The 26,642-nt window shown below is 32.6% G+C and overlaps 2 protein-coding genes across 5 annotated transcripts in view; one reads left to right on the forward strand and one right to left on the reverse strand.

The window, feature by feature from the left end:
* abd-A (abdominal A) overlaps nt 1-26,642 on the forward strand; it is a 52,982-nt gene that overhangs the window by 4,243 nt on the left and 22,097 nt on the right. Inside the window, exon 2 of one of the 4 annotated variants that reach the window (XM_073073132.1) lies at nt 10,953-11,000. In XM_073073132.1, coding sequence (XP_072929233.1) covers nt 10,953-11,000 — 48 coding nt within the window. Of the gene's footprint in view, nt 1-10,952; nt 11,013-26,642 lie in introns of all 4 variants that reach the window. The other 3 variants (XM_073073134.1, XM_073073133.1, XM_073073131.1) reach the window with 3 other exon arrangements.
* LOC140742274 (uncharacterized) lies at nt 4,297-7,160 on the reverse strand. Its single transcript, XM_073073130.1, has 2 exons — nt 6,941-7,160; nt 4,297-6,702 (listed from the first exon to the last, which is right to left on the reverse strand). Exon 2 carries the CDS (start codon nt 6,700-6,702, stop codon nt 4,663-4,665), a length of 2,040 nt encoding a protein of 679 aa, XP_072929231.1. The 5' UTR covers nt 6,941-7,160; the 3' UTR covers nt 4,297-4,662.

Consider the following 26,642-nt stretch of genomic DNA (forward strand, 5'->3'; position numbering starts at 1 on the left):
ATGCATCTGTAATTTAATTAATCTGGACTTCAAATGCATCATAAAAAAATCGGCAGTAGCCATTAAACATCAGGTGGATTGTACATACTCGCTTTTCTTTTCTAAAAAAATATTAAAAAGTGGAGTGAATCAATAGGTGTTTTTCAATTAATCAAATTTATGTAGGTAAATGTTACGCATTTAATTTTTCAATAAATTATAATAGGTAATTAATTATGTATTAAAATTATTTATGTATGTTTAAATACCTGTTTTTATCCGGCTTTCCTAAAAGTGTTAATAGTTTTCTAATTATACAAACTATAAATAAATTCTAAACTTCTAAAATAAGATGATATACAATTATAATAATAATAGTTGCAAAGTATATTAAAAATTAAATGACACCTCCGATATAATATATAATAGCAATACCCAATACCAAATAAGAAATAGAGTTCGAGTTAAATAAGTCAAAACAGACTGCCATTTTACTTTTTATTTTTTATGGTAAGTTTAAAGTTAAAAGTAATATATAATTAAATAGTATATAATCAATATTAAAATTCAATGAAATAATTATGCCCAGTTTTTTGAAAACCAAATAATTATATATTACACAAAGAAAATAAAATATTAATATACCTACTAGATAACTACTTATAAACAAGCATTTTATCCAAAAGCTATAAATATAACCATAAATCATTTTTGATATACCTATATCTTGAGAACATGTTGACAGAATTATTAGGTTTATCTCGAATTAAATTATAGATAGGTATGTTAGTATCGCGTGGTACGTACCTATCTTATATTTAAAAGGTCAAATTGAATAAAACACGAGACCCTAGAAATGAGATTCGATGCACAACAAATTGATAAATTAACAAGTCATTGGCATACCTAATCAAAGCCTAATGAATGTCACTTTGAAAATATTTCGTATTCAGTGATTATTTGTAAATTTGGAGGAAGTCGAAGCTAAATTAAGCAGTTTAAATTTAAATTATCCGTTTGATTGCATCCCGACTAATTTTAATTAGTTATTTCAATTAATTACTGCGTAAACTACTGGTAACAATTTATTTCATATGGTGTTGCGATTAAGCTGAAATTTAAGGTTTTTAAAAGATCCTAAAATATTGTCAGTTAAGCACAAAAAATGATGTAATGATCTATAATTGTAAAGTAGTATCATTTATTATACACTTTGCAGTAAATACATAATATCAGCATTATCCAAAGATTAAACAAAAATTTGAAAACGGAAACGGGATTTCTGTCTAAAACGAGGTCGGACGTCGCTTGCAGTGATGCGGAACCCTAACGTATAGACGAATGTACTGTTTGCTAAAATAAACTTAGAAGTGGCATTAAAGAAAAGTGTGAATCATAAACATTTTTACATCTGAAGCGTATCGAGAGAGCCGGCAGATGTCGCCCATCAATAAGGTGGACACGTAAAAAGTCCCATAATCAAAGCCGATGTGGCATCGTAACGAGCTCGTAGCTCAGTAAAATTATATAAAATGGCCTATAATCGACTTGTTTTTGTTTTAAATGCGACTATTTTCGTGATTTGTGGCCAATGCTAGATTATAAAGATGAGCGGAACGACGGAGGCGCGACTCTTTGACCGCGACGGATATATGGTGGCAGGTGCTTACGGTGCGTTGCCAAACATCTCGATTTTGGCGAGACGGCTCGATTTATATCTACCTAGGTATTTAAACCAGATACATAGCATCGGAAATCGAAACCGCAATTTAGACTGTAATTATTTTTAAGAATTAAATCTTTAAAAATAATGAGTTTTTAAATTCGTCTTTTAACTAAATGTAGATTCGTTCAGATACATGAGTGAATTAAGATTTTAAAATAAAATGATGCACATAATTAACACTTAGTAAAATTAATTTAAACAGAATCAATAATCAAATTTAGTATTTAACGTTCAATCAAATGCTCTACCAGTTAACATCATAACAGAGATAATAAATTTTCTAATTAAACTGTAGATATTTTTTTGGTAAATAAGTAACACGTTACTTTGTAAATATTTATATTTTGGCGCCAGTTTTATATAAACACATGCAATTTTATAAAATCACGCTTTAGTAGAAATATAATCTGGCAACGCTGACACCACGTGTGCTGGAAATAAAACTGACCGACATGGCACTACGAAGACATTTATTTGCCATAGAATCAATTTGGCTACTTTTGACTAGTAATAAAAGCTTAACCAGAATGTATTTTAGTGCTTTTATAACTACTACTAATTTTGCAGAGATTTTCTTTATGTTAGTACATTCCTAGTTATGTTCCGTATAGGGGCTTTAGAATTAATAAAATTTATTGGTTTTACTGCTTCGTAACAATGATTTTTGTTTAGATGCTAATGACATAGGTATAAAACAATTATGCCTAAATATTTTTTTGTTTAAATATATTAATAAGTAGGTAGGTACATACCTACCGAAAATGGATTAAAGAAATGTAGAGCCCAAGTCTATAAAAGACATTGGTAAACAATTTTAGTAACTGTAGTATTTTTAATTGTAGCTTAATAGTAATAAAATAAAAATAAATAAATATATACATAACATCATAATAAATAAAAAAAAAATAATATGGACAATTTTGAAAGAAATAATAATATTTATTTATATTTCAAAGTGTACCTATATTTTTTATTTAAATTTATATACATTACTAACCTACCAAATTAAAACTTAACACCTACTTAAACCATTCGGTACATTTTCATTAGATACAGTTATTTTTTTTTTATGTACACTTGTCTCTATACTTAGGTCAAAACATTTATCTAAAAATATAATATCTACTAGATAAACCAATCTATTACACTGAAACAACATAGGTACTATAGTTTAATTCATAATTAGGTGTCCAAAATGTACACAAAGGTGTTAACCTGTCAAGAAAAAACGTTTCAAATGGTAGTTTCTTATTTTTGATGATATTAAAGTAATACAACAATAATAAAATAATAATCTAAATAAATTAAGATTAATTCATATTTTCTAATATTTATATTCCTTCAATTTCGTTCCATACAGTAATAATAATAAAAAACAAGGTACCTATATGGTAGAAAATTAAAATGTAATAATGGTAATACAATCGGAATCCAAAACATTTCTTGTGTCGTCATTTTTAAGTTCCGTAGCTGATATTATTCATATTCGTTTTCGTTTTCATAGCGCGTTTGTTAAATTGTGTATAGTTGTTAAAGTTTTCGTTTTTTAGTTGAATTTGTTAAAGTTTTTATTTTTTTATTTTTCTTGTTAATTTTGACAGTGATATTTCTTTGTTTACATTTTGGACACTTAATTATGAATCAGACTGTAGCTCACGATCATAGATTAGTAAAGATACTTTGCCGCCTAGAAATGAATGAAGCCACAAACGGCTTATTTGTAAGTTCTTTTTTTGAATTCTTGACAAATAAAAACATTTGTAGAGAAAATTTACGAATAAATAACTAATACTGCGTAATTTATATAATATATAAATAATTATATCAAATATTTTAGGGACATTTTAGCACGGAGACGTGGCAAAACTTTTTTACGGAACTATTTCAATTGTCAAAACTAGTTACGTTTTCTTGTTAGGAGTGAGTAATCTTTACTAATCTATGCTCACAATAAACAAAATCCAAAACTAGAAGCTATTCTTCAAACCGACGGCGGCGTGGTCGAGCGTGTCACATGTGTGCGGGGCGCAGCGCGCATGCGCGAACCAACATGGCTGCCGGCGCCCGCCAATCAGAACGCGCGACAATACACGATAAGCGCCCTTAACTATTGATTGGAACCGCGTTACTAATTGCGGATTGATTTGGCCTTTTATTTTAAGTAATTAATAGGATTAGGATGGGCAGGTTGTTTTTGATTAGTATAAAATGTTTTTGAGCTAGGTAGATACATTTTAAAAGTAAGTTTTAATTTCCGGGTAAATTTTTGAAAAAAAAAAACAAATGGCTTCAATTTTAATTTATAGCTCTTTCGTATCAAATTATGTATTATGTAGGTAATAATCTTTAGTGATCGAAGGTAATAATACATACGTCATTAAAATAAGATGTATTTCGAATAATTTTAAAAATTAATGTAATCGTATTTAGGTAGGTAAGCTTTTTTATCTAAGTAGATAAAATAAAAGTTATTTCTATTAGATGAAGGCTACGTGTAAATAATAAATTCAAGTGAATTAGTTTAATAATATGGTATAGGGGAGAACAGGGTAATGAGAGCCTATTAAGGGAAGGTTTTAATAAAAATCACGTTAGTTGAGATATTTGTATTTTTTTATTATAAACTCTTACCATCATTATTAGAGGATATTTTAATCACAGTCATAATCAACTACAGACATGTAATAAGCTACAATTAGCGATTTACTAAAAAAGTCAGTCGCTCCCATTACCCGATAAATGCGGCTAATGAGAGCCCATTTAACGCTCATATGGGAAATGGGAGCCATTATAATTACTCTTAAAGAAAAAAAATAACAAAACGTACTAGGCATGAGATCTAGTTATTACAATAATCAATATAATATAAAACTCTTGGTAACAAGTTAAAACAAAACAAATTCAAACTAAACGGAGATAAAATATGAAAATATTAACTGAAAGCAAAAGTCCCGATTTTAAGGATCCAAACAAAATGCACAAATATAAGTATCTGGACTATCACTGCCAGAACACTCCTTATGGGCCCAGTTGCCGCAACTTCTGCATCGGTACCACATCTCTCCACTTTTTCCAGTATCTAAACAAATTGCACATAAATTATCCTCTTCAGAATATTCTGACTCATCATCGCATATAGCATTTTCGTCAATTGATGAGTCTTCATTATCACTTTGAAACAAAAACTTTGTTGCCTTTCTTATCCTTGTGTTTCTGGTTTTAATCTTCTTACTTTTAAGCTCTTTATCTTTGGTATTTTTCTTCTTAATACATTTGCCTTTGGTACATTTTCCCTTGATACAATTTTCTTTACCGCAGTTTCCTTTATTTTTCTTAATTGCTTTTGTCTTATTCTCCTTTTCAGTTCTTTTCCTCTTCTTTTCTTCAAATATTGCTTTCATTGGAGTGCTTGTTATTATTTCAGAATGCTGTTTGTTCTTCAACGGTCTTTTGTTTTGAGATATGAGTTGTTGAGGCAGTGGGCTGACAATGGAAACAGCATGAGCAAAGTCAATATTAGATGGAGTTGCGATAGATGTGACGGTATGTGTCTCCGAAATTGCTGGCAGTTCTGGTGTTGAATATGATGTGGATGGAATTGGAACCGGGGTTACAGCAGCTTCCCTCTCAATAATTTCCGGTTCAAATTGTAGATCACTTAAAATAGATGGACTTGTTGCAGGGCAAGCATATGGTTGCCCAGTTTGATGTGATGTTGATGGCATATGAGGGACATTAGTTGGCTGCTGTTGTGCGTCAGCAACTGGCACAGATGATCTAGATTCCTCATCTATGAAGTCTTCATCACAAAAAACTCCAGGATTCAGAGGATATATTCCCGTTGCTTTAAAGCTCGATACTCCTTTTTCTATAGAAGCAACTCTAGTATAAGCTTTATTAAACAGTCCAGCAATGTCGTAAGGAGTAATTTTTACCAAATTTCTTGATTTTATATACAAGTTGCATTCTTTGTTATAAGCTGTTTTAAGCGGGGAATAAAACGCAACGTCAAGGGGCTGTAGACGGTGGGATGAATGTGGAGGAATGGTTAGCATTATGACATGGTTCTCTTTTGCCAATTCCCAAGCTTCGAGAGTAGCATGACTGTTATGATTGTCCAATATTAGCAATACGGGTGTTTCAGCAGAAGGCTTGGTGTGTTTAATAAAATGACGAAGCCATAAAACAAATATCTTTTCGTTAGTCCAGCCATTGTGTGAACACGTGTAAATGGCTCCAACTGGTCCATCTTTCTCGAGTTGTGGTGAGTGACGTTGACGGGGAAATATAAAAAGCGGAGGAACGAACGATCCAGAGGCACTTACAGCACATATAACAGTGACCGTCTTACCTCTTTCCCATGACGTTATAGACCCGACGCGTTTTTGTCCTTTGGGAGCTATAATTTTTTCAGTCTCTTGGACGGTCGTTATTCCAGTCTCGTCTACGTTGTAAATCATTTGAGGTTCGAAGTTATGTTGCTCCATTAATTTCTCCAAGTTATTGAATAAAAGCGTTATCTCAGTCTTATTAAATCCTAGGATTCGGTTGATGCTTATGGCTTCAGGCTTTCTAATACTCAAATCTTGATGACGGTGTAAAAATCCAGCCAGCCAATCTTTTCCTGCAGTCTGATTGACTTGGTTAAACCGTTTCTCAATACCTAGTTGCTTAGCTACACTATAACATACTTTGCGAAACTGTTCTCTTGTCAAACCATAAAATTTGCTTGACATAGTCCGAAGGTGGTTAGCCAGTATTTCTTCTTGGGCAACATTAAATACAGTACGTCTTCCCAGCTTAGGCGAGTTTTTGTAGCTACTGTCGTCGGCTTTCGCTAAATTGTATCGCTTCTTAAGAGTGCTATAAGGAATACCAGTTTGTTGCGATACTTTGTACACCGAAATTCCTCCTCTTTTGAGAATAGATACCGCATTTTCTAATGAATCCACTGTCCAAGAAGCTTTTGTGGTTGTCCGAGTTCTTTTACGTGGCATCTAAAAGAAAAAAATAAGCATTTATATCTCTGAACTAAATGGGGTAATGGGAGCGATGTCGGGTAATAAGAGCCTAACTAGGCTACCATTAGCCGCTGACGACCATTTTGAAAAGTAATAACATAAATATGTAATTGTATTCTCAATCACAATTCAACTATTTGCTCTTGTTAGTTAACGAATCTGGCGATATAATAAGCATAACTACAATAAAATAAGATTATGTTTTCATGCTTACCTTGATCCAGGCAATTTGCAATTTCTTGTAAGCGTGGAGCGAAAAACACACAACCGTCCCTCGTGACTATACGAATGGCACTAACGGTTCGAGCGCGTCAGGCGAAGTTTGCCGATTGTTGACGGAAGTAGCCGAGTACCTACGAACGCGCGTTTGTGGCTGCGTTCCGTTCAAACACCATAGCTCCCATTGCCCGACCGCTCTCAATACCCCGCGTTCCCCTACATACATACATGTTATCCAAACTAATTGAAAAATGCATTTAATATGGTACTTAGGTAGGTAGGTATGAGCGCTATGTTAAAAGGGTTCACTTATATAATAAAATACCTACTTATAAAATACAAACAAAACATTCAATTACAGTAGTAAGTAGGTTCTTATCATAAACCAGTTATGCTATCTAAGTTTGTTGCATACATATGCAGGGTGAAGTGGTACTTTAGTAAATTTTGTTACTGTTATTAAAATGAGGTATTATAAAAATCGTGGTATATTATATTTACCTACTTATAACACATTCAAACCTCGTTGCTGATTTAATTGATATATTCTCTTGCTCTCTGAATGAATTTACAAAAACGACACTGTATGTACTGTGCTATTTTGTTAAAAATTAAGGAACCACACTATCGCTTTGGGAAGGACCTGTAATGATATGTGTTTGTGTGAAATAAATAAATAAAACTTTAGTAAAAAGCGGAAAAATGTATCTACATTTCAATGTAATTAAACGTACAAATATATCGAATATACTTCTTATTATAACATTTATAGCAGTTATACGTTTAATTAATAGTCATTGAAAAATCACCAAATACCTATATTAGGTGCTATTACCATTATTTATTCACCGACCAATCTTGATTAAGTAATTATAAAAAAGACAAAAATAAAAACTCCACCAACCTACGCATAACTTGATATATTTTTACAAAAACATTGTTGCATTGTATACAAAATATGCAAAGAGGCCTGTCCGATACAGCACTCAAACCTTTTCCATTTTAAGCGACGCCATTTTTGATTTTTTACCCTTAGCCGTTATCTTCAGAATGAGTTGTGGGTATACGGTCGATATCATACGTCGATATGTTATAAAGAATCTCTCTCACACACACACATACAACTAAACATATCACGCACACATAACTAATGTGAAATATATATTTTTAGTTAGTAGTCCATTATTACTCAAAGGTATGTTATTTTGAATTAGTCACTTGGTACAAAGAGAAAGCTTGCTAAAAAGCAGGGTTAGACTCTAAATTTTTTTATAGGTTAAAATGCTCACTGCCTCATAGACTAGATTTATTTTCAAAATCACCCGAATAAAAGGTGCTACAAATGGGTAGCAGTTGTGATCTATTAAATAATAATAATAACATTCCATACTATAAAAATACAAGAAAATACCATGCAATATTGACAAAAATGCAGTGATTTTCAAATAAAAACTTTTTATGACCTATCTTCTAAATACTTAGCTTTTCATGCCCCATGTTTTGACTTACCTGTATTATATTTCCTACGGACATGAAACTTTTGTACTACCTACAAGCTAGTAAAATAGTAGTAGCCGAGTAGTGAGATTGATACAGGAGACAGTAAATGGTTGATGATGAGGTACATTATTTAGTACCTTTAGCATTCAACTAATTGATTTTAAAGGTTTTTTATGTACTTCAGTAATTAACGATTGCACTCGATTGAAAGGCTTAATGTTTCCGATTGGTGCAACTCATTACCTTAAACGCCATTTAAGAACTGGAATACGTTCTTAATTAACTGTAGGTAAATTAATTTGTGAGGCTTTATTCTGAATTAATTAACATTTGATAGCCTATTAGGTAATTCTTGAAATTATTAACGTACTAACACTTGATGTATTAAATTGTAGAGTCACTTTAATGCAACGGCCTCCATTGCTTCATGTGCGAAATATTATTTTAAATTATTTAATTATATTAGGCGTTATACCTAGCATACATTTTTCGTAAAAAAATAACACTGTATAAAAATCATGTAAAGTTTGTTTTTATTTGACTTATTTCAAAAATATATAAACAAAACCAAATATCATGATCAATTTCAATAAAATAGTTTTTTTGGCGTATCTTTTTTATAGATGACAATAAAGTTCCTTTCATAGTAAATTATATATAACAAAATATTTTACTCAATTATTAATAAGCTTAAACACTAATAACGCTACAAGCAACAAAGCTAAAAATACTAAAAAGAATAAACTCTACTAAAATAATAATTGACTATTGACATCACTTTTTTGCCTTAATAAATAAGACTTAAATATTTCCTCTTTTTATTTTATTATTAGGTACCTATAGTAAGAATAAGACATCTTTTATAACATATTAAACTATGTTGAAATTAAGTATAACTAAATACCTTCATAAGAATATCAACTTTGGCACCGGTATACGGCATTTGTAACATTTATCAATCTTTTTCACCCGTTCAGATCTGCAAGTATCATGGTACATTCACCTAATCCGATGGCCATTCAAGCTGAAATACAACATTCGATGCGCATAAATTTGTATTCGCTTACAAAAACAACGAAAATATACGAGCACACATAAGCGGTCTTAATTGCTATTGTAGATCACGGTAAATGCTCTGTACTATTATTTGGATTATAAACATAACGAATCCATTAATTACATTAGGTAAAAACAAATATTTTAGGGAGGTAATTGTGTTTTTATTAGCTAAATAAACGTGTTTATTTTGGATTAATAGTCGTATAAAAATAAATAAAGGTAGATACGTGAACATGATTTAACGTATTTAATTGTAATGAGTAACGATACATTTGATTAGTAAATATTAAAGAAATATTTCAAATCAAACTACAAATTAAGTATATATATTTCTCAACAGACTATGTGTAGCCTGTCTTGTTGCATTACAAACAATGTAATGCCTTTCTAACAATGAAAATTTATCTCATTTTCCCATAATTAAGCTCCTCAATTGACAATAAACTCGTATTTATTGCATTTTAATCAATAAAAGTCATTGAAACTTGATAGAAGAGCAGATAGTAGCATTGTCTCCATGCGTATACATCATCATACAATCATAAGTATAAAATTAAAGTACAATTATGTTTCAATTGGCGTCATAGTGATATGCGAGGTACAAAGCATTCAAGATAAACGGTAATTAATTAGTAGGTACTGTTACAATTGCTTGTTTCCACGCGTTCCCGGCAATAAATACCTATTATGTATTGCTTTGTTCAACCATCGAGAAAATATTAAAAGTTGTCCTTAGGTACTTATCTGTGAAGATTTTCTATTTGAGTAATTGTTTCAATATATTTTATGAGTATAAATATACATATCTAACACCTATTAATTAATTATATCCACTAATGCTTATAAAAATATCATTATAGAAAATGTAGATATACATAATAATCTTAATTGTTCCTTGAGCATTTTGAACTTTGCACAATATTTTTTTTCAGTATATATTACGTTAATCAGTTTATCTTAGTTATATCCCTAAATTGTCTTTTAATCTATTTTAATTAATAGTTTCTGCCTGCTACGACATAAAAAAATCATATAAATTAAATTTATTATCTGCAAATTTATATGTATTAAATATTTATATTTTGAAATAAAGTAAGAATACTTACCTACCTCTTCCAAATATAAATATGACCTAACCTAATGTAACTGTTCGTAGATTAGAAATAAGTGCACGTTTTCATTATTTTTTTGTCCAAATAACTCACAAATGTATAGAAGCTTTTTTATTTACCGTAAAATATTGTTAGTTATTCTATATTGGAAATTCGAAAGCTTTAAATGAATGCATCACTTGCATCAAAACTTTCGGATTTCTATAAACAAATCGAATCCGTACGATTTACTTGTAAACTCTCGAAATAGACGCCACCCCTGCTTTATAGTACGTACGTATGTGTTGCGCATGTATCTCTGCCGGAACAAAGGACTTTCAGTACGATTGATAATAGATTTTCCATTTCCAGATTGGATGAGCCCCTTCGACCGCGTGGTCTGCGGTGAGTTCAATGGTATTTATCGTTTCAATTTTATTTTCTTTTAGTTTTAAGTATTTTTAGTTCAACCTTTACACATGCGCTTAAATCCAATTACAGATATAAACAATTTGGATCGTCTGAACAAAAATAGCTGCGAGCGTAGTAAATCAATTTTCGAAGAACTTTAAGCTCATGTGTAAACGATGTTTTATTACATGCCTTCCGTACAATTTAGTTGCAATTATTAATTGGACATGCTTTGTCGAATTATTGCAATTGATTGATTTTTTTACTGACATAAAGGTTAGTTGTAAACATTTACCTAAACGGATTTGTTATGAGATGCCTACTGTTACAATGTTTTATACCTATATCTCTTATACCATCTTAGTTTATAATAGCTTACATTGTATATTATAGTGTTGTATAAAAATCATAGGTAAAAATGATATCGAATTTCTATATCAGAATCTGAGCATGATATCTACTTGATGCTAAGTGGCTACGGCCTCCCATGGACAACCCCAGATAAAATAAAGAGTCCTGCCTGATGTCACCATCAGATGTGTTGCTATTCCTGAAGAGTATATCTCCCTTATCACACCCTTCGAACTGTGTGGCGGTGATGTCCGAAGTCAAATTACAATGGATCCTACCACCTTCAAATATTTGAATAGTTAACAAACAAGCCGTGTTTTACTACCGTTAAGGTGATCTACGTTTTGTGTCTTCGGTTTATTTATTTGCAACTTGTTATGGTTGTTTTCGAACAATGAAGGATTGTTTTCACATTGCAAAAAGCGTTTGCAAAAAATGTTCGGAAAGGGTTTAAAAAGTGTGTATTGAATGCGAACTTTCTCTGAGAACAATAGACAAATAGATATCAATAGCTTGAATACCGTAAACCGAGAAAATTAAGGTAGCTTCATAAGAAATAAATATTTGATAGGGTTCCGTCATATAATAGCAATATTTTGTGTAGATTGACCTAAGTACGCTTTGCCCTTATTTTCATATTACAACTGATGTCTCACCGAACGTTGGAAGAATGGAAAGAAACTGGAATTTTAGTAGGAGTTTCGTCAACAGCTCGTATTTAATTTTAATTTATATTCTGTTCAATATAACTAGTTATTTATTGAAATATAAATGTCAGCCAGAATATATTTATTTTCTCATATATATATATATCATCAAATACTTGTAGATTGAAGAAAATCACACTTCATTTTAGGTAAGTAGATAAATAGATACCGAAAATATACCTTACGAAACATTTTAAAAGGTTTTTAGATTGCACGAAAGATTCCAAAAAAACTCATAGATGTTCGGGACTTTCACCATTCACTGAAAAGAACTACAAAGGGTTCACGGCAATAGGGTTGTGCAAATTCTCTTTTGTCCAAAATAGCGATCCTTTGTGCTTACGAGGTGTTTACAAATAAGGTATAAGTCAAAGGGTTTTAAATCACAGTGTCGAAAGCTTTTAAAACAAGCTTAGAACAGGGCCCATTGTTTTGTTGGCACGCTCGCAAATTGCTTTATTACTCAACGTTTGCGGCTGTTCTGCGAAAGTCGATATCGCCAAAATCGCAGTCAAAACATCGTTTGTTATCATATGGCATTCCGTACACGGGCGTAAGGTCCCGGGTCAGACGCGCGTAATGTATGCGCATCTGTGAGATTTGTATATTCAGATACGTTTTCATAAAACTGTCACACTGGATACATTTATTGTTATAGAATGCGTTCAGAGCACCGCTGGATTAATATTCCTTTATCATTAAAACCCGTTCGAGATTAAACAAACAAAACAGATTACATTTTCGAGCATACAAAAGTTGTTTTACGGCGCCATAATAATTAAGAGGTAATCACTGTCAATCGTAACGCGTTATGAGTCGAGCTAGAAAAAATTGTCTGCGAACAATAACAGCTGAGAATTGACCATAAAGTGGCGACCTTGCGGCAATAAAAATTTAACGAGTCAAGCCCGTGGCGCAGTGTAGTATAAACATAGCCAGATTCGTGACTGTCATAGAAACAGCTGGCTCGACATGTGCGGCGACACAGGCCGACGTAGCGTTTGTCGTAAAAATTTAAAGTGTAGGAGAAGTAATAATCTCTGATTTATGACTTATATCAAGGTCATTACATTAAATATGTGCTAGAAAGCGTCTTTTTTAGCATATTTATAATATATGAGTTTTTCTAAAGTATAAAATCGACATCTACATTTATGAAAGTCACATATCTTATTTATTTTTTACATTCATTCGTTACCTACTTAGTTATATGTAGAGTATTTGAATTATTAACCTAATTATAAAATTGACAGCCGTAATTAATGTAAATCTATAATATCCTTAACATTATTTAAGCGTCATAATTTTTTGCCGAATTTTAATTAAATTATTGTGCAGAACAGATTAATAATTGTATAGAGCTTAAGTTCTATTTTTACTCACACTTCGTAGTAGGTAGTTGAATCGGATGTAATCGAGATAAACAAACGCTATATCCATGGCCGTGAAAACGAATGATATCTCAGTACACTTGCGTCTGTGTGTAAACATTGCGTATAGAAAAATACTGAATGTCAATGTCAGGTTGTTTGTATTCGCCGAATTAGATTAACACTTATCTAAAGCCGAACATTAGGATTTCCGGTATCGGTACCGTACACACAAACAGATTAATGCATAAACAGACCTAAAGAACACGTCTAAATTCATCATTTGATTGAATTTCTTTTAGCATACGAGTCACTCTTCAGTGTGGCTGTTTGGCGTTTTCCATAGGATAGTCGAAATAAAAGGTACATACAAAAATATAAAATATTGTTTCATAACAACGTACGGGTATGTAAAGATTTAAAATTAATAATATTTTTTAACGGAGAAGAAAAAAGTAAGGAAATGCACACTCTACATATCATGTAACTGTTCTGCAAACAAGTCTTAAAAGTGTGTCAATTCTACCAACCTAAACTTCTCAAGCCGAGAGTATACTATCCCAGAAACCCCGGAAAAATAGGGGAAAATGGAAAGGGGGAAGAAAAGAGTTCACTCAAAAGATTTGTAGCACGGAGTTCCGCCTTGATACTACCTACATATCTAATGTAAGCACGCCTATCTAGATTTGTCGTTCAAGGCTACGCTTGTTGTTGCTATTACGCGTACCTATTACGCAACACACTATTTTTAGCGTGGACTAAAAAATGCAATAGGGTTGTCGACCTCTTCAATTGATATGCCATGCAGTGTTCACAGTATGGCCGAGACATCCTATTAGCGAATTAGAAACTGTTCCCGGCGCCTTCCTTATGTGTTTTCTATATTTGCAATTGTAATAATTCTAGCAACACTGCTTCTAATTTAACTCTGTACTAATATAAAAGATAAATTCTATAATTATGTTAAGATATGAATAACGCTGGCATTTTTGTAACAACCTTACATTCTGTTGATATATTCTTATACTGATATTAACGCAAGTAAGAAAATATTATTTTACGTAGGTTATAATTATTGTAAATTGAAAATATAGTCTTATATTTTCCAAACTACAATTCTAAAAATATATGAAAGATATATAAGATGGTATGTATACAAATTAATAGCCAAAAAAGTCTTCATCGTGCCATAAAGAAATAAAACTTATGATCTCTTCCTAATCTCTAATATAATTAAAAACATGAAAATTTTCCATGAATTTAGACTTCCATTCACTAGTAAAAAATGGAAAAAAGCTCTAAAACAGATTTAACATAATTAGGTATACACAAAAATTATAATAAATGTATATTAGAATTAATGTGACGCTAATGTTTCGAATTAAATTTTGTAGGATTTCTAAGATAATTAAAAATCTAGAACTATTTGTCAAAACTATGTTCGAAGCACGAACATAGTTCTGACAAATAGTTCTAGATTTGTTTTATAATGTAAGTACTCGTAGGTATATTCCAGTGCCCGTTATTAATAACCTATCCAATGGTTTTGCCTACTAAAATTGACCTTTAATAATTTCTTCATCCTAGACATTGTCATATTTCGATCTTTGGTACGTAAAAAATCGATAAATTTGTTGTGAATAACGGACGTCAGTAGGTATGGACCAAATACGTCTTGTACTAGTAACCACGACTTTTATAGCGCTGTATGAAAGAATCTCGTACGGAGATGTAAACAGATGTAGCTACATACCAGAATAACGTTATATCTCAGTTATGTTTATGGAATTTTTAGCATTCCTTCGTCTGAGCTTCGTAGCTGTTGGTAGTAGCAAGTGCTTCCTTTCCGCCTTACATAAGGTTAGCTTTTAATGATTTATTTATTACTGTGATGAATGAATAAAAATGTAATTTAATTTTTAATATTACACAGATTTCTTTTTTACGAGCGTTTTATATGTAAAAAATATAGTATATAAATATCTAAATATTGTTTATTTTTTATCTAAATATAAAAATTCCTATAGGCAAATAGGAAATTTAACTACAGTTTGTTTTGATGCTGACTACTCATTATCATTGACATGTAGATTCTTAATATATTAGGTTTTATATGCCATGTCAGATGAAAAAAAGATGAGTGGATAAATTATTCCTACTGAACCCATTTTTTATGATGACAATATTTTTATAGTAGGTATACATACATATACCTCATTATAATATGTAGTATGAAATATAATGTCGTGAAAAATTAAGTCGTTGACCGGACGATGGATATAATAACGGTATTATTCTAGTCGGTAAATACCTAATCTTAAATGTATGATTTAATTTTCGTGAATTACTGGATATACATTTTTGTAAATCATTCTTTACAATTAAAACCAAGCTACAATGAATTATTTAATATTATTAAGATTTTTAATTTTATTGTATTTTTTTTTTATTTCCTTAAAAATTGTTTTAGTATTTTTTCTGATCAGGGCTTACATAATTGTAGTTAACTATATACGAATAAGTACACTAGGTATACGAAATTAGGTATAGTAAAACTTTCTAAAAATACAACTGAAACAAATGTAACAATTTGAACAATAGACAATTAGCGCGTTACTTCTAATACTTAAAAAGTCTATTTATATTATACATTGTACGTACCTAAACATGAACAGAATATGGAAACATACGTTACTTTGCAATTATAATTCGTATCCTGTTGTCATAAAATTTCATATTTATTGCAGAAAATTAATTATGTAATTTGTATGTCGTTAAAATTTTAATTTATACATATCTGGATATTCGCCTTATAAGAAACGTTTCTAACGGAAATGGTGAAACGCTTTTGCAGACGCTTTTGAATGGAATGAACGGAACGAATGGAACGCATAGGCTCGTAGTCTTACATCAGATAAAGTTCCTTGCATTTATCACATATACCTATTTCTGTAAGTATTTTGGTCTAAATTACGTCTTTTTCACCTTCAATTGGGCTTGAATTACGTTAAAAAAATATTAACTTTTTATTTACGAATAGCTAAAAGGTTTTAACGAGGTTGAGTAGTACAGATTTAAAAATATTAGCAACATCAGCTATTATCTGTTACATTTTTCAAGATGATCAGCCTCATAAATCTTTGATAAACTTTCATTTATGTTCTTATGTTATGTTTAATAATTCTATTTCTACCCACTTACGCTACTGCTCATCTCTATCGCGGTATACCTATTTTAACTGTGCGATATGCGCCGCCTATCATATTAGAAGAACGTTAGATACATGTTGCACGGTTTAAAATCTATAATACATTAGTAAGATAAAATGTTTTATTCTGTGTACAGCCACTACCGGCCACTGGACATTTATATGGGCAGTCTCCCGCCACCCCTATTTAAAATGCTGGCGGCTTGCCTTCACCTATGAATTCATCAATATTATAATCGATCTGACGAATGTAAAGTGCATTTGTTTTGAATTTTGTTTGTCCTCAACTCTTACTATAAACATAATTGTGATTCGTATTAATATGTCCAGCGTGAATTGTCATCGCAGACAGAATTTACATGTTTCAATTGTTGCTTCACCCGATTCCAAGTAAAATGACAATAAGTTACATTAAGTGAATAAGAGAATATTCCAAGAAGGATGCATGTCAAAATTTTCCAGTCACATCTTGCATTAATAATATTTTACCAGAAATGTCGTTATTCATTCGTTTAAATTTAAATATTGTATAAAAATATTTAAATTATAAAAAGAAACTGTGCGTTGTATTTATGAAGCCATAATTTTATTCCTCATGTACTTTTAATTCTTTGTTGTATTCCATAAAGCAATGGAGCAATTTATTATATTTACCAATGATGAAATTAACATGTTCATATAGAGCCTACACCTTGCAAATTGAAAACAAAGTTGTAAGGAAAAGGCGTATGAAATATGTAGGATACTATAAAATATAGCAATCAGGTTATGAAAATATAGAAAAGCCCCTTAACATAGAGTGTGCCTATTGTTTTGTAAATAATGACTGCAGAAGTATATAGAATTTGTCTAAAGACGATCGAACTTTAAAAGCTCACTCAGTTTACTTTAGGTATCAACTTCACCCTTGCCAAATTCGTTATGTTAATTTTCATACTGCCATGGCGTCTGCCAGATCTCTATTTCAAATTTATTTTATCTGTCTGTTATGGGCAGAATTTTAGGTACTAATGCTAATTTCGTAGTTGCAGACAATTTATAGAACGAAATTTACGCTAAATTGTTAAAGCGTATCAGCCATGGACGTATAAAGTTCCCAATTTATGTGCTTGTTCAAAGTAATAGACCGAACAGAAGTTGTTAGCTTAGGATCCTGCGAGCCAGCTCGGGGAGTTTGATCTGACGTTTGTTTCACACAACGTAAATAGGGCGAAATCACTGGTCCGAAAGTCTACACATTATGAAACTTAGACGCCTGGCCGGCTTGATAGCGGCACATACGTAATGGTTTAGGTGTCGATTGCTCTCAAAGGGATTAAATGAAATGCGTGCAATTTATATCTCTATTAACGTTGAGTATTGTTTACACACGTCGACCGCGGCCTCGGGGGCCGAACGCCGACGCTTGTGAAAACATTCGCGCCAGATTAAAGGTAGACCTGGCTATGTGTACCAATATAACCTGACCCGCGTCGTTCCAGTTCATGTTTGAGGAAAGCGTTCCACTTGCGAAGGTCAACAGCGCCTGGTCGTTTTAAGTTTGTTTACATCAGGCTCAGCGTTTCTTACCAGTTTGCATAACTAGAGGGTAGTCTCAATAAAAACAAATTGGCACTCGCTCACCAGAGTTGAGCATTACACACGTACGAGGAAGCTGGGCGACACGCCCGGAGGTGATTTACTGGCTTTTCACGTAGTTGCGATGCTGGTCGTAAACAAAATAAATGTAGAGCGAAGTATGGACACACCACTCGCCACTGCGCCATAACAACACCTATTACAAAACTACTAATTCTACCAGTTCAGTAAATGGGAGTCATATAGCTGACAGATATTGTTATCACTTAATTTCACTTTCGACGGCACGAATAAAAATTTTCTAACCGCATAAATTTTTATTTACTTACGCCAGTTTATTCTACATCGAAGTGAATTATGCGATTAAATTCAATAATTGTGTCAATAAAAGAAATTACAGTTTCTAGTGCCATTACGTGCAGTTTAATGTAATAGTGTTATAGCCTTTTAAATACCTTTTTAAAAGCTAGTTTTATTTTGGATTTCAAATAGTTTCTTTTTAAGTGGATTTGTTCCGATCTGTATACAATCAAGATGTTCACCTTTAAAAATTCCTTCAATGCCAATTAACGTGACGTTATTGCCGTTTCCAAGTAACTGTTGTATGTTAATTACGGTTACTACAGTAACTGAATACGATATACTTTTACGTACCTAATGTTGCTACATAAAGTGTGGTACTCAAAAATGAGTCTTAGCAATGGACTTCTAAATACAAGTTGTATTTTGAGTTATCTGGTGTATTAAATAACGTCCTTCGGAGGCGAATAAATTGTTCGATAAAGGAACGGCATTATATTACAAGCGGTGGGTTCTATGCGACGCATGCGCATTAATCTGTGAGATAGAATCGGGGAATGCCACGTAAATCTGAGATACACATCTTGATATACTGACAGTACATTTTCACCTTGTGGTTGGCGGACACAACACAAAGGTTAAAGGATAGGTATGTATTACATATGAGTAATTTTCCTTTTATTTTCCTTTTTAAATGACACGCTGAAAAAGAAATAAAGTATTCTATCAATTCGGAGAACTTAGTGATAGTACGTGAATGAATTGTGGTAGAAAAATGAGATCATCCTAATGAGTATGCGATCCTAGTACCTACTTATAGAGAAAACATATCATTATACATTAAATATTGTCACAGATATTAAGTAGTGAATAACGAGACTAAAGAGATAACTAAAGACTAAAGTAAAGTAAAGTAAAGTAAGTAAAGTAAGTGGTAGTGGACTAAAGAGATTGAAGCCATATTTTTTCACTAGAAATATGTATAAAATAAAAAAATATGTTTATCCGATAAAATACTTTTCACAAAAAACGATATTTTAATTTAAATTAATTGAAGATTCATTATTTTAATAAAAAATAACTAAAACATAAATTATATTTTTATATGAAAGAAACCTAGTATAGAAATTAAAGGTCAGTCACTTAGCGTGAGTTTATTTTGTCATAAGCCACTAAACATTAAGCAGCACAATTAATAAGTGGCTTACGAAAATTAAATTAGTAAGCACCTACTTCTTAATCATTTTAATGCATGTAGTCATCGAACAATGGGGTTTTAACTAAATTTAAGTAAACAAATGCAAGAACTTTACGACTTCACACTGTTTTATAGTTCTCGGGTCGCGCGAAGTAATTATAAGCTGTTCTATAATGAGGTATAATTCGTGTGACATTGTAATTTAACGCTTACTTCGGTGTGCCTTCGTGTGCGTGTACCCTTATTTTGCACGTGTGTGTGCTTAATACTCCATGTAGCACTTTCTGTTTTTTTTTTAATTCAAAATATAACATAAAAAAACAATTATTTTATATAAAATGAGATTTAAATAGCAAAACTACAATAAATGCTTTTACGACGCTTTTTCAGGACAGTTATTTTAATTAAAAAAAAATAAGAACCCCTACTTACTCAAGAGGTTAGTCAGTACATTTCTTTTTATTTTGATAAAATAACTACAGTTTAAAAATACATATACTGAATATTCGCAAAGATTTTCGACGTAAACTTTTTCGACAAAATCGTTATAACGGAAAATTTATTTTCTTATATCAATGTAACTGAGTAGGTACTTTTATTGCTATTTTCGTCTCTATGTTATGTTGCTTTTTTCTAAATATACTTATATGAAAAGGTTTTGTAGATATAAATATGTAATATGTACCTACTATTAAAATTAAAATATCTATTCCTATATCGCGTATTAAATAAACATGAAGTAAGTAGGTTTATTCTCCTTTACTTTCAGAAAATACACTACAAAATATTATAACATGCAGAACCACGTCCAATTAAGTCGACGTACCTGTAATTTAATTGCCGCTTATAAGTAATTAAATTGTAATTTTATTGTAGAGAAGCTTAATTGTGCGATCCAAGAATTTTTGACGCGTTCTCCTTTTGAGGTTGACCGACTCGTTTGAAAGCTACCCACTCTTAGTAAACTTTTAGGGTTCCGTGTAGTTCCGATAAATATTATAAGAAAGTAATAACTTAAATTTATTGTTATTGAAAGGATTTATTTCTTCTGAATATTACCTACGAGTATATTCGAACGATAATCGTATTTATACTAAAATTAGATCTAGAAATACTTTGATATGGGTACTCCTTACACTAACAAAACTTTTCTTTCATAGAAATGTATCTGCTCTTTAGACCTCCTCAATGGACTTATAAAGGTCCAATATCAATCTAATATATTGTAGACGTTCTTTGGACTATACAGGCATTTAAGTTTTCTTTCACAAGTTTTTACTTTACTTTATTTTGATTTTCGATATTAATAGTTATAAAATGTAAAAGTAAACTAATAATAAGAAAATAAAAATAACCTTTATTTTGATAAAATATAAAATATACCGGATGAGGTTATTTATTTACTACAAGAAAAATATAACGGTTTTTACCTACAGAACCCGCTTTCGACACACAAAACGTTCTTATCTGAAGTTTTCTTTCTGAGCAATAATAATTAATACAAGTTAATGGCTTTATCTAAAGGGCTACATTGGCTTGTCTCACCATCGGGCCTGATTTATAGATTTAATCTAGACTTACTCGTAGCGCGTAGGTTTTATAAATACAGGTTTTATGGAAATCAAGCGTGGGGAATTATAATTGGGGATTGTAATTACTGGACTAACATAACCACCCATGGCGTGCTTGGCTATCATATGTTCACATTGAGGTCTAATAAAACGCTTATTTTTATTTTTTCGTATTTGTTTAACGGTAGCTACGTAGGTCGACGTTTATGAACAGAAATTGCTCGCTTATGTAAATTAATAGAACGAAAAAGGGACACTGTTCTGTTAGAAATTGATAAGTTTCAATTAATGTCCGTTTTAAGACCTTTTAGAGTACCTGTGGTGAGGATATGTAACCAAAAGGTACAGAGTTAAAATAGGATAAAAGTGTATATTCTTATTTTATAATAATATCTAAATATTTTGTTACTGTATAAAACGCTGTACATTTCAGTCCCTTTAAAGTTTTTGAACCGAAGTGTCTTTACTTTACATTATTTTAAAAATTGCTTTAGATATACATACTGTTACCTATACATCCCAACCTTAACTCAATACTATGACAAAATCCACTTTTTGGGGTAGACATCTTGTGTAAAAATGACTTACGTTGCATTAAATAAATATTTTCTTTAGACTTAACCGTAATATTTTACCCAGCATTTGATATGATAATAAATCGTTCACATCAAAGCGATCAATGAACGGAAAAAACAATATTTCCGTTAAATGTTTCATCAGATCTGTCCAGCGCGGAAGCTTCTCTTACGGCTCAATCTTATAAATAGTTGCTAACATCTGTAGTAGGAACACTCGTTCGATAATCGATAAAATAAACAGTTTAACATGAATGGAGTTTCTACCCACGCTTGCAACAGAACCTTAGTAATTAAAACCATTTAGCTTTAACATACTAGAGATTTTACTATTTTTATTATCATGTTTCTTAGTATTTGCCGACCGGAAAGCGGCTACGATAAATGTCATACTAATATTTACATAATTTATACCGAGATGGTACTACGTATGGATATGCAGCTTTCAACGTGCCGAACAGCAAATTTTGCGTGTAGCCACGATATAAACATATTCAGATGTCAGCTTTGATATGTAACTTCGTAACAACAAACTACAATGTTTAACGTACTTGTATACCTTGTAACGGATGTCTGATTGTAGAGAAAAAAGACATTAAATGTTACAAATTTCAAATTCCTTATAGTCACTTTTACGAACTGTCAAGCCCAACCCTTGTAGCCAATTTCAAAAACACGAGGTGTCAAATCTGAATTGTAATGGCAATAAAACCCACCGGATTGATATAATTTCATAATGCGCTTGCAGCCCTTAGCATTCGAGCGGCATAGCGTAATGTATGTTAGAGGGTTCTGAAGGCATCCAGGGGCTTTAGGGATCTAGGGGCGCAGGGTGCGTCTGACATTGAAGTAGTGCCAATAACAGAGGTATAAATAGCGGGGGCCGGCGGTACGAAGGGCGTTACATCGGAACGAGATCAGAATATTTTGTTGGGTTGCTCGATATCGTCCCAAACAACGGATTACAATGCGGGAAGCCTTGCCGATACCGATCTCGCTACTTGATCAATTGTAGAGGCAAACAAATTTATTGCATCTACGTGCGAATATATTTGATTATTTCGGTTAAATACCTTTTGTTGCTTTATGTTCCTATGTACCTATTTTGCTCTTATTTCAATAAACATTTGTTTTCATCTTTTCAATTCGATAGTTATAAAGGCTTAAAACTACAGCTTTTAGCTTCCATGCAAGTATCTTTCCTCTGATAATCGAATTCTTTGTATGTTAATAAGAAACACATTCAATTGAAAACCAGTTCCTTATCACATTATGCGTATAACCATCGATCTTCCTAAATAATTTCAAATGTAAAACTTGACCAACTAGTTCAGAGGTGGCGTTGGAATTAGTACCAAAAAAGACATAATAGGAGCCATAAATTCTCCCCTAAGAAACGAACACCCTCGAAGTAGACAAAAATTACCAGAATAAATTGGAATGGTAGTGGCAGCCGATAAAACATTCAGTTTATGGGGTGTCATATTTACATTCGGAAATATATCGATGTGGGAATGTACTTACCTATTACTTGGCAACGGTGGACAATATGCTTCCATTCTTTACCATCTAAATTTGTTTTAACCCCCTCAATGGGCACTAGCCCTAAGCTAGCTTGGTTCGTAAACAAGTTTACACGTTGCGAGGGGTCGCGTAGATCCTTTTTAACCCTGCTTTGCGATATTTTTATTACAGAAAATATTTGTCAGAGTACTCTTAGAAACAATAAATGATGAAAGTTTTTAATTTTGATTAATTTTAATTTCCTTTTTTAAATATTTTTGATACCTGGTCAATGGGAAACTTATGTATGGTTATAGTCGAATATATTATTTAAATAGACTCAGCCCAACAGAAGGACAATAACGGATCGACAAATACGCAGTGAAAACGTGCAAAATCAGAATGTATAAATAACAAAATGTCGGCGGATTACGCGGAAGGTTGTTTGTTCATTACGTAAAAGTTGTTAGGTGTAGGCACAATCTGCTAATCCAATCACGGAAGCACTTCAATTACGCTAAGCTTGTTTATGTGCGTAAGGGTGCTAATCGATTGCCAATAAATAAGACTCGTACCTATCGCTTACGGCGTAATTTTATTCACCCCGCGGACAAAGTTACCTACGAGACTGACACGACGACACACCGAAAGAATTTAAAAATTGTGTGTTCGGAACGTAGGTTAGAGCGGTCCAAACGGCACGACCACTGATTCCGGATGTCAGTAACTTCGCATGTCCATAACCCCATGCAAACGCGTTACGTTCAGCTATATTTATACGAAACAGGCGCGAAAACACCCCTTAAATTGTGGCTCAAGATTAGTCGGCGCAATTCCGCCGCGTTACGGGAATAGCGATGCTACCAAATAAAATGTTTAGGGTCATTTTGGCCGACAACGAGCGTAGCCCAGCTCTCCCAAACGCCGATAGGCCTATTTTACCCCACGCCCCGAGGGGAGCTATATGGCTACGCGGCTATCATAAATTTTTGGCCGCAAATTTGCAATCCTATCTTTTTGGCCCGGTGAGGGAGGCTTAACATTAACATAACTGTATGCCCAGCAATTTACCGTGTAGCTTTATGAATATCTACCTGAAATGCCGTCCGATAGAGATCCTCTTTAATTCCACGCTTTTACGGACTTAACATAAAAGAGAAATATGTTATTACTGGTGTACGGCCGAGCGTAAATAATACACGATCCTATTTAATCTACGTATAATTTTTACGAATGACTACAGAGTTTTTAACTCGAAATTCGAGTCGTTGTATATTAATGCGTTGATTTAGCTTTCAGAGATGGTCATGAGATATTGTTTGAGTTTTCTTCTTGGTGGCGGATTAATTTTTAATTATAATTGCGTCGTAGCAAAATGGCGGCGTTCAGCGAAGAACGCGGTCTGAATGCGTGAGAGACGCGATTTAATCACTGGCCTTATAACGAGGGGCGGGAAGGGAGAATATTAAACGCATTCTTGAATTATAAGGGCCCCTTAATTGCGCTTAGATATCTTCTCCTTTATTACAATTTGTATGAACTTATTTCAATGGGCTTCGTATATATTGCTGAATGGGGCACGATATCTCTGAAAACGTAATCATAGCAGACAAAGGGAGACATTTTTTAATTATAATAGGTTTAATGAAAGTCTTAAAGACATTAAACGGAACTCAATTAACGGAAAATATTAAGAAGAAACGAATGCCAATCAGGTTGTGTTGCGGACAACATTAAAAGCCTTATTACGTAGCTACAGTCATCCAAGTAAAACATAATGCGGCCATATTGTAGTTTACAAGGACATAAAGGCGCATACCCCCCATTCACCGCTTAAGGGCACATTACACCCTTGGAATAGGGCTCTCGTAATTAAAACGCTCTAAAGTGACAATTATGAAGTCTGACTGAACGACGTCTCCAGAGGAATGTTCATAGAATGTGACGACATACAGGTGCATATCTTAATTATATTTATATAGGTACATTTATGTCTTCACCAGCGTGCTACGCACTTACTTTTATCAATAAGGCCATCGTATTAAAACAGAAACGAAATAAATAAATCAAACGTTTTTTACGACCTGCGATTGTAATCGAAACTTAACATTTTCGAGTACTTTTACTGCCGAAAATAACACAAAAATTGTTCTAAATATCTTGTCTCTTATCTTTCATACCAAACTTTCTCACTGGCGCCAATAATTTTTAATTGCGGCTACCAATAAAGGAATTATCTGCGGTCGAGGCTACACATCAATCCCGCCCGCATTAAGTTTCAATTACGAGAATTTATGCGATCAAGTAGATACATAGTAGTGGCTGTCCATAAATTGTGCAGTTGAATTAATAAATGCACAATAGAGGGACTAACTGCCGCTGTCGGTGGTACCGCCTGCGTCGCTGGAACGCACTGGAAAATTTAATTTGCATGCAACCCCATGGACTAACCCTTCAGGCTTGTTCCGTTAATTCGTTATTTGTCGAACCGGCCGCAACTGTGATCTACTCTGCTGTAACAATGTTCCGTTTTAGAAAGTAGTCGCTACAATATTACGTAGAGAAATTCTAGCTTAATTTGTATTTTACTGAGAAGGGTATAAAATTTCGCTCTAGATTATTTGAGCCATAATGCATTTCTAAATAAAGAAAATGCAATTAATATAAGATTATTATACCGATTCCAATGAATGATTGCGAAATCTAATATAAAGGCTAGATTATGACGATATGTGTGGCAGAGCTTTCGCCAAACTAGACCGACGTAGCGGACTCAGTTCTGACTGTATACCTGTATTTGGGTGATTTATTTTGATTTATATTCTAGGTATATTTGTACAGACTTTTCAGAGGCGTACCAGCTTAGTCTTCAGGGGTAGCGGCGCCTCATCTGTGGCGGACCTCAGGTAAGAATATCTAATCCTATCTGGGGTTGATTTCAGATGTTCATGTGCGTCAGTAGACACTTACCATCAGATGGACTGCATGCTCGTCTGCTACTCCTATGTTATAAAAAAAATAGTTCTTCCTTACGTAGGGAACCTAGTATGGGAGAATATACAATAGTATAAATAACTTCAAATATTATTTTTTTCTGGCATTTTACTGTTAATACAATTCTTCAATAGTTTAATCCTTACCTCCTTACATTACTCATATTTTTAACTTAAAAATACACTATTTAGTGCTTAAAGTCCCCATAGCTGTAAACAAATAAATAAATATCAGTTCAACGTATGCAGGGTTGCAGCTGCTCCAGTGATTAGGCGGTCCAT

The sequence above is a fragment of the Epargyreus clarus genome, unplaced genomic scaffold (genome assembly GCF_041222505.1).
Source record: "Epargyreus clarus isolate Ecla_fem2 unplaced genomic scaffold, WU_Ecla_fem_2.2 ptg000005l, whole genome shotgun sequence".
Classification (NCBI taxonomy): domain Eukaryota; kingdom Metazoa; phylum Arthropoda; class Insecta; order Lepidoptera; family Hesperiidae; genus Epargyreus; species Epargyreus clarus.

Coding starts and splice junctions, on each gene's coding strand:
- LOC140742274 (XM_073073130.1), bottom strand. CDS start 6,702: ATGCCACGTAAAAGAACTCGGACAACCACAAAAGCTTCTTGGACAGTG.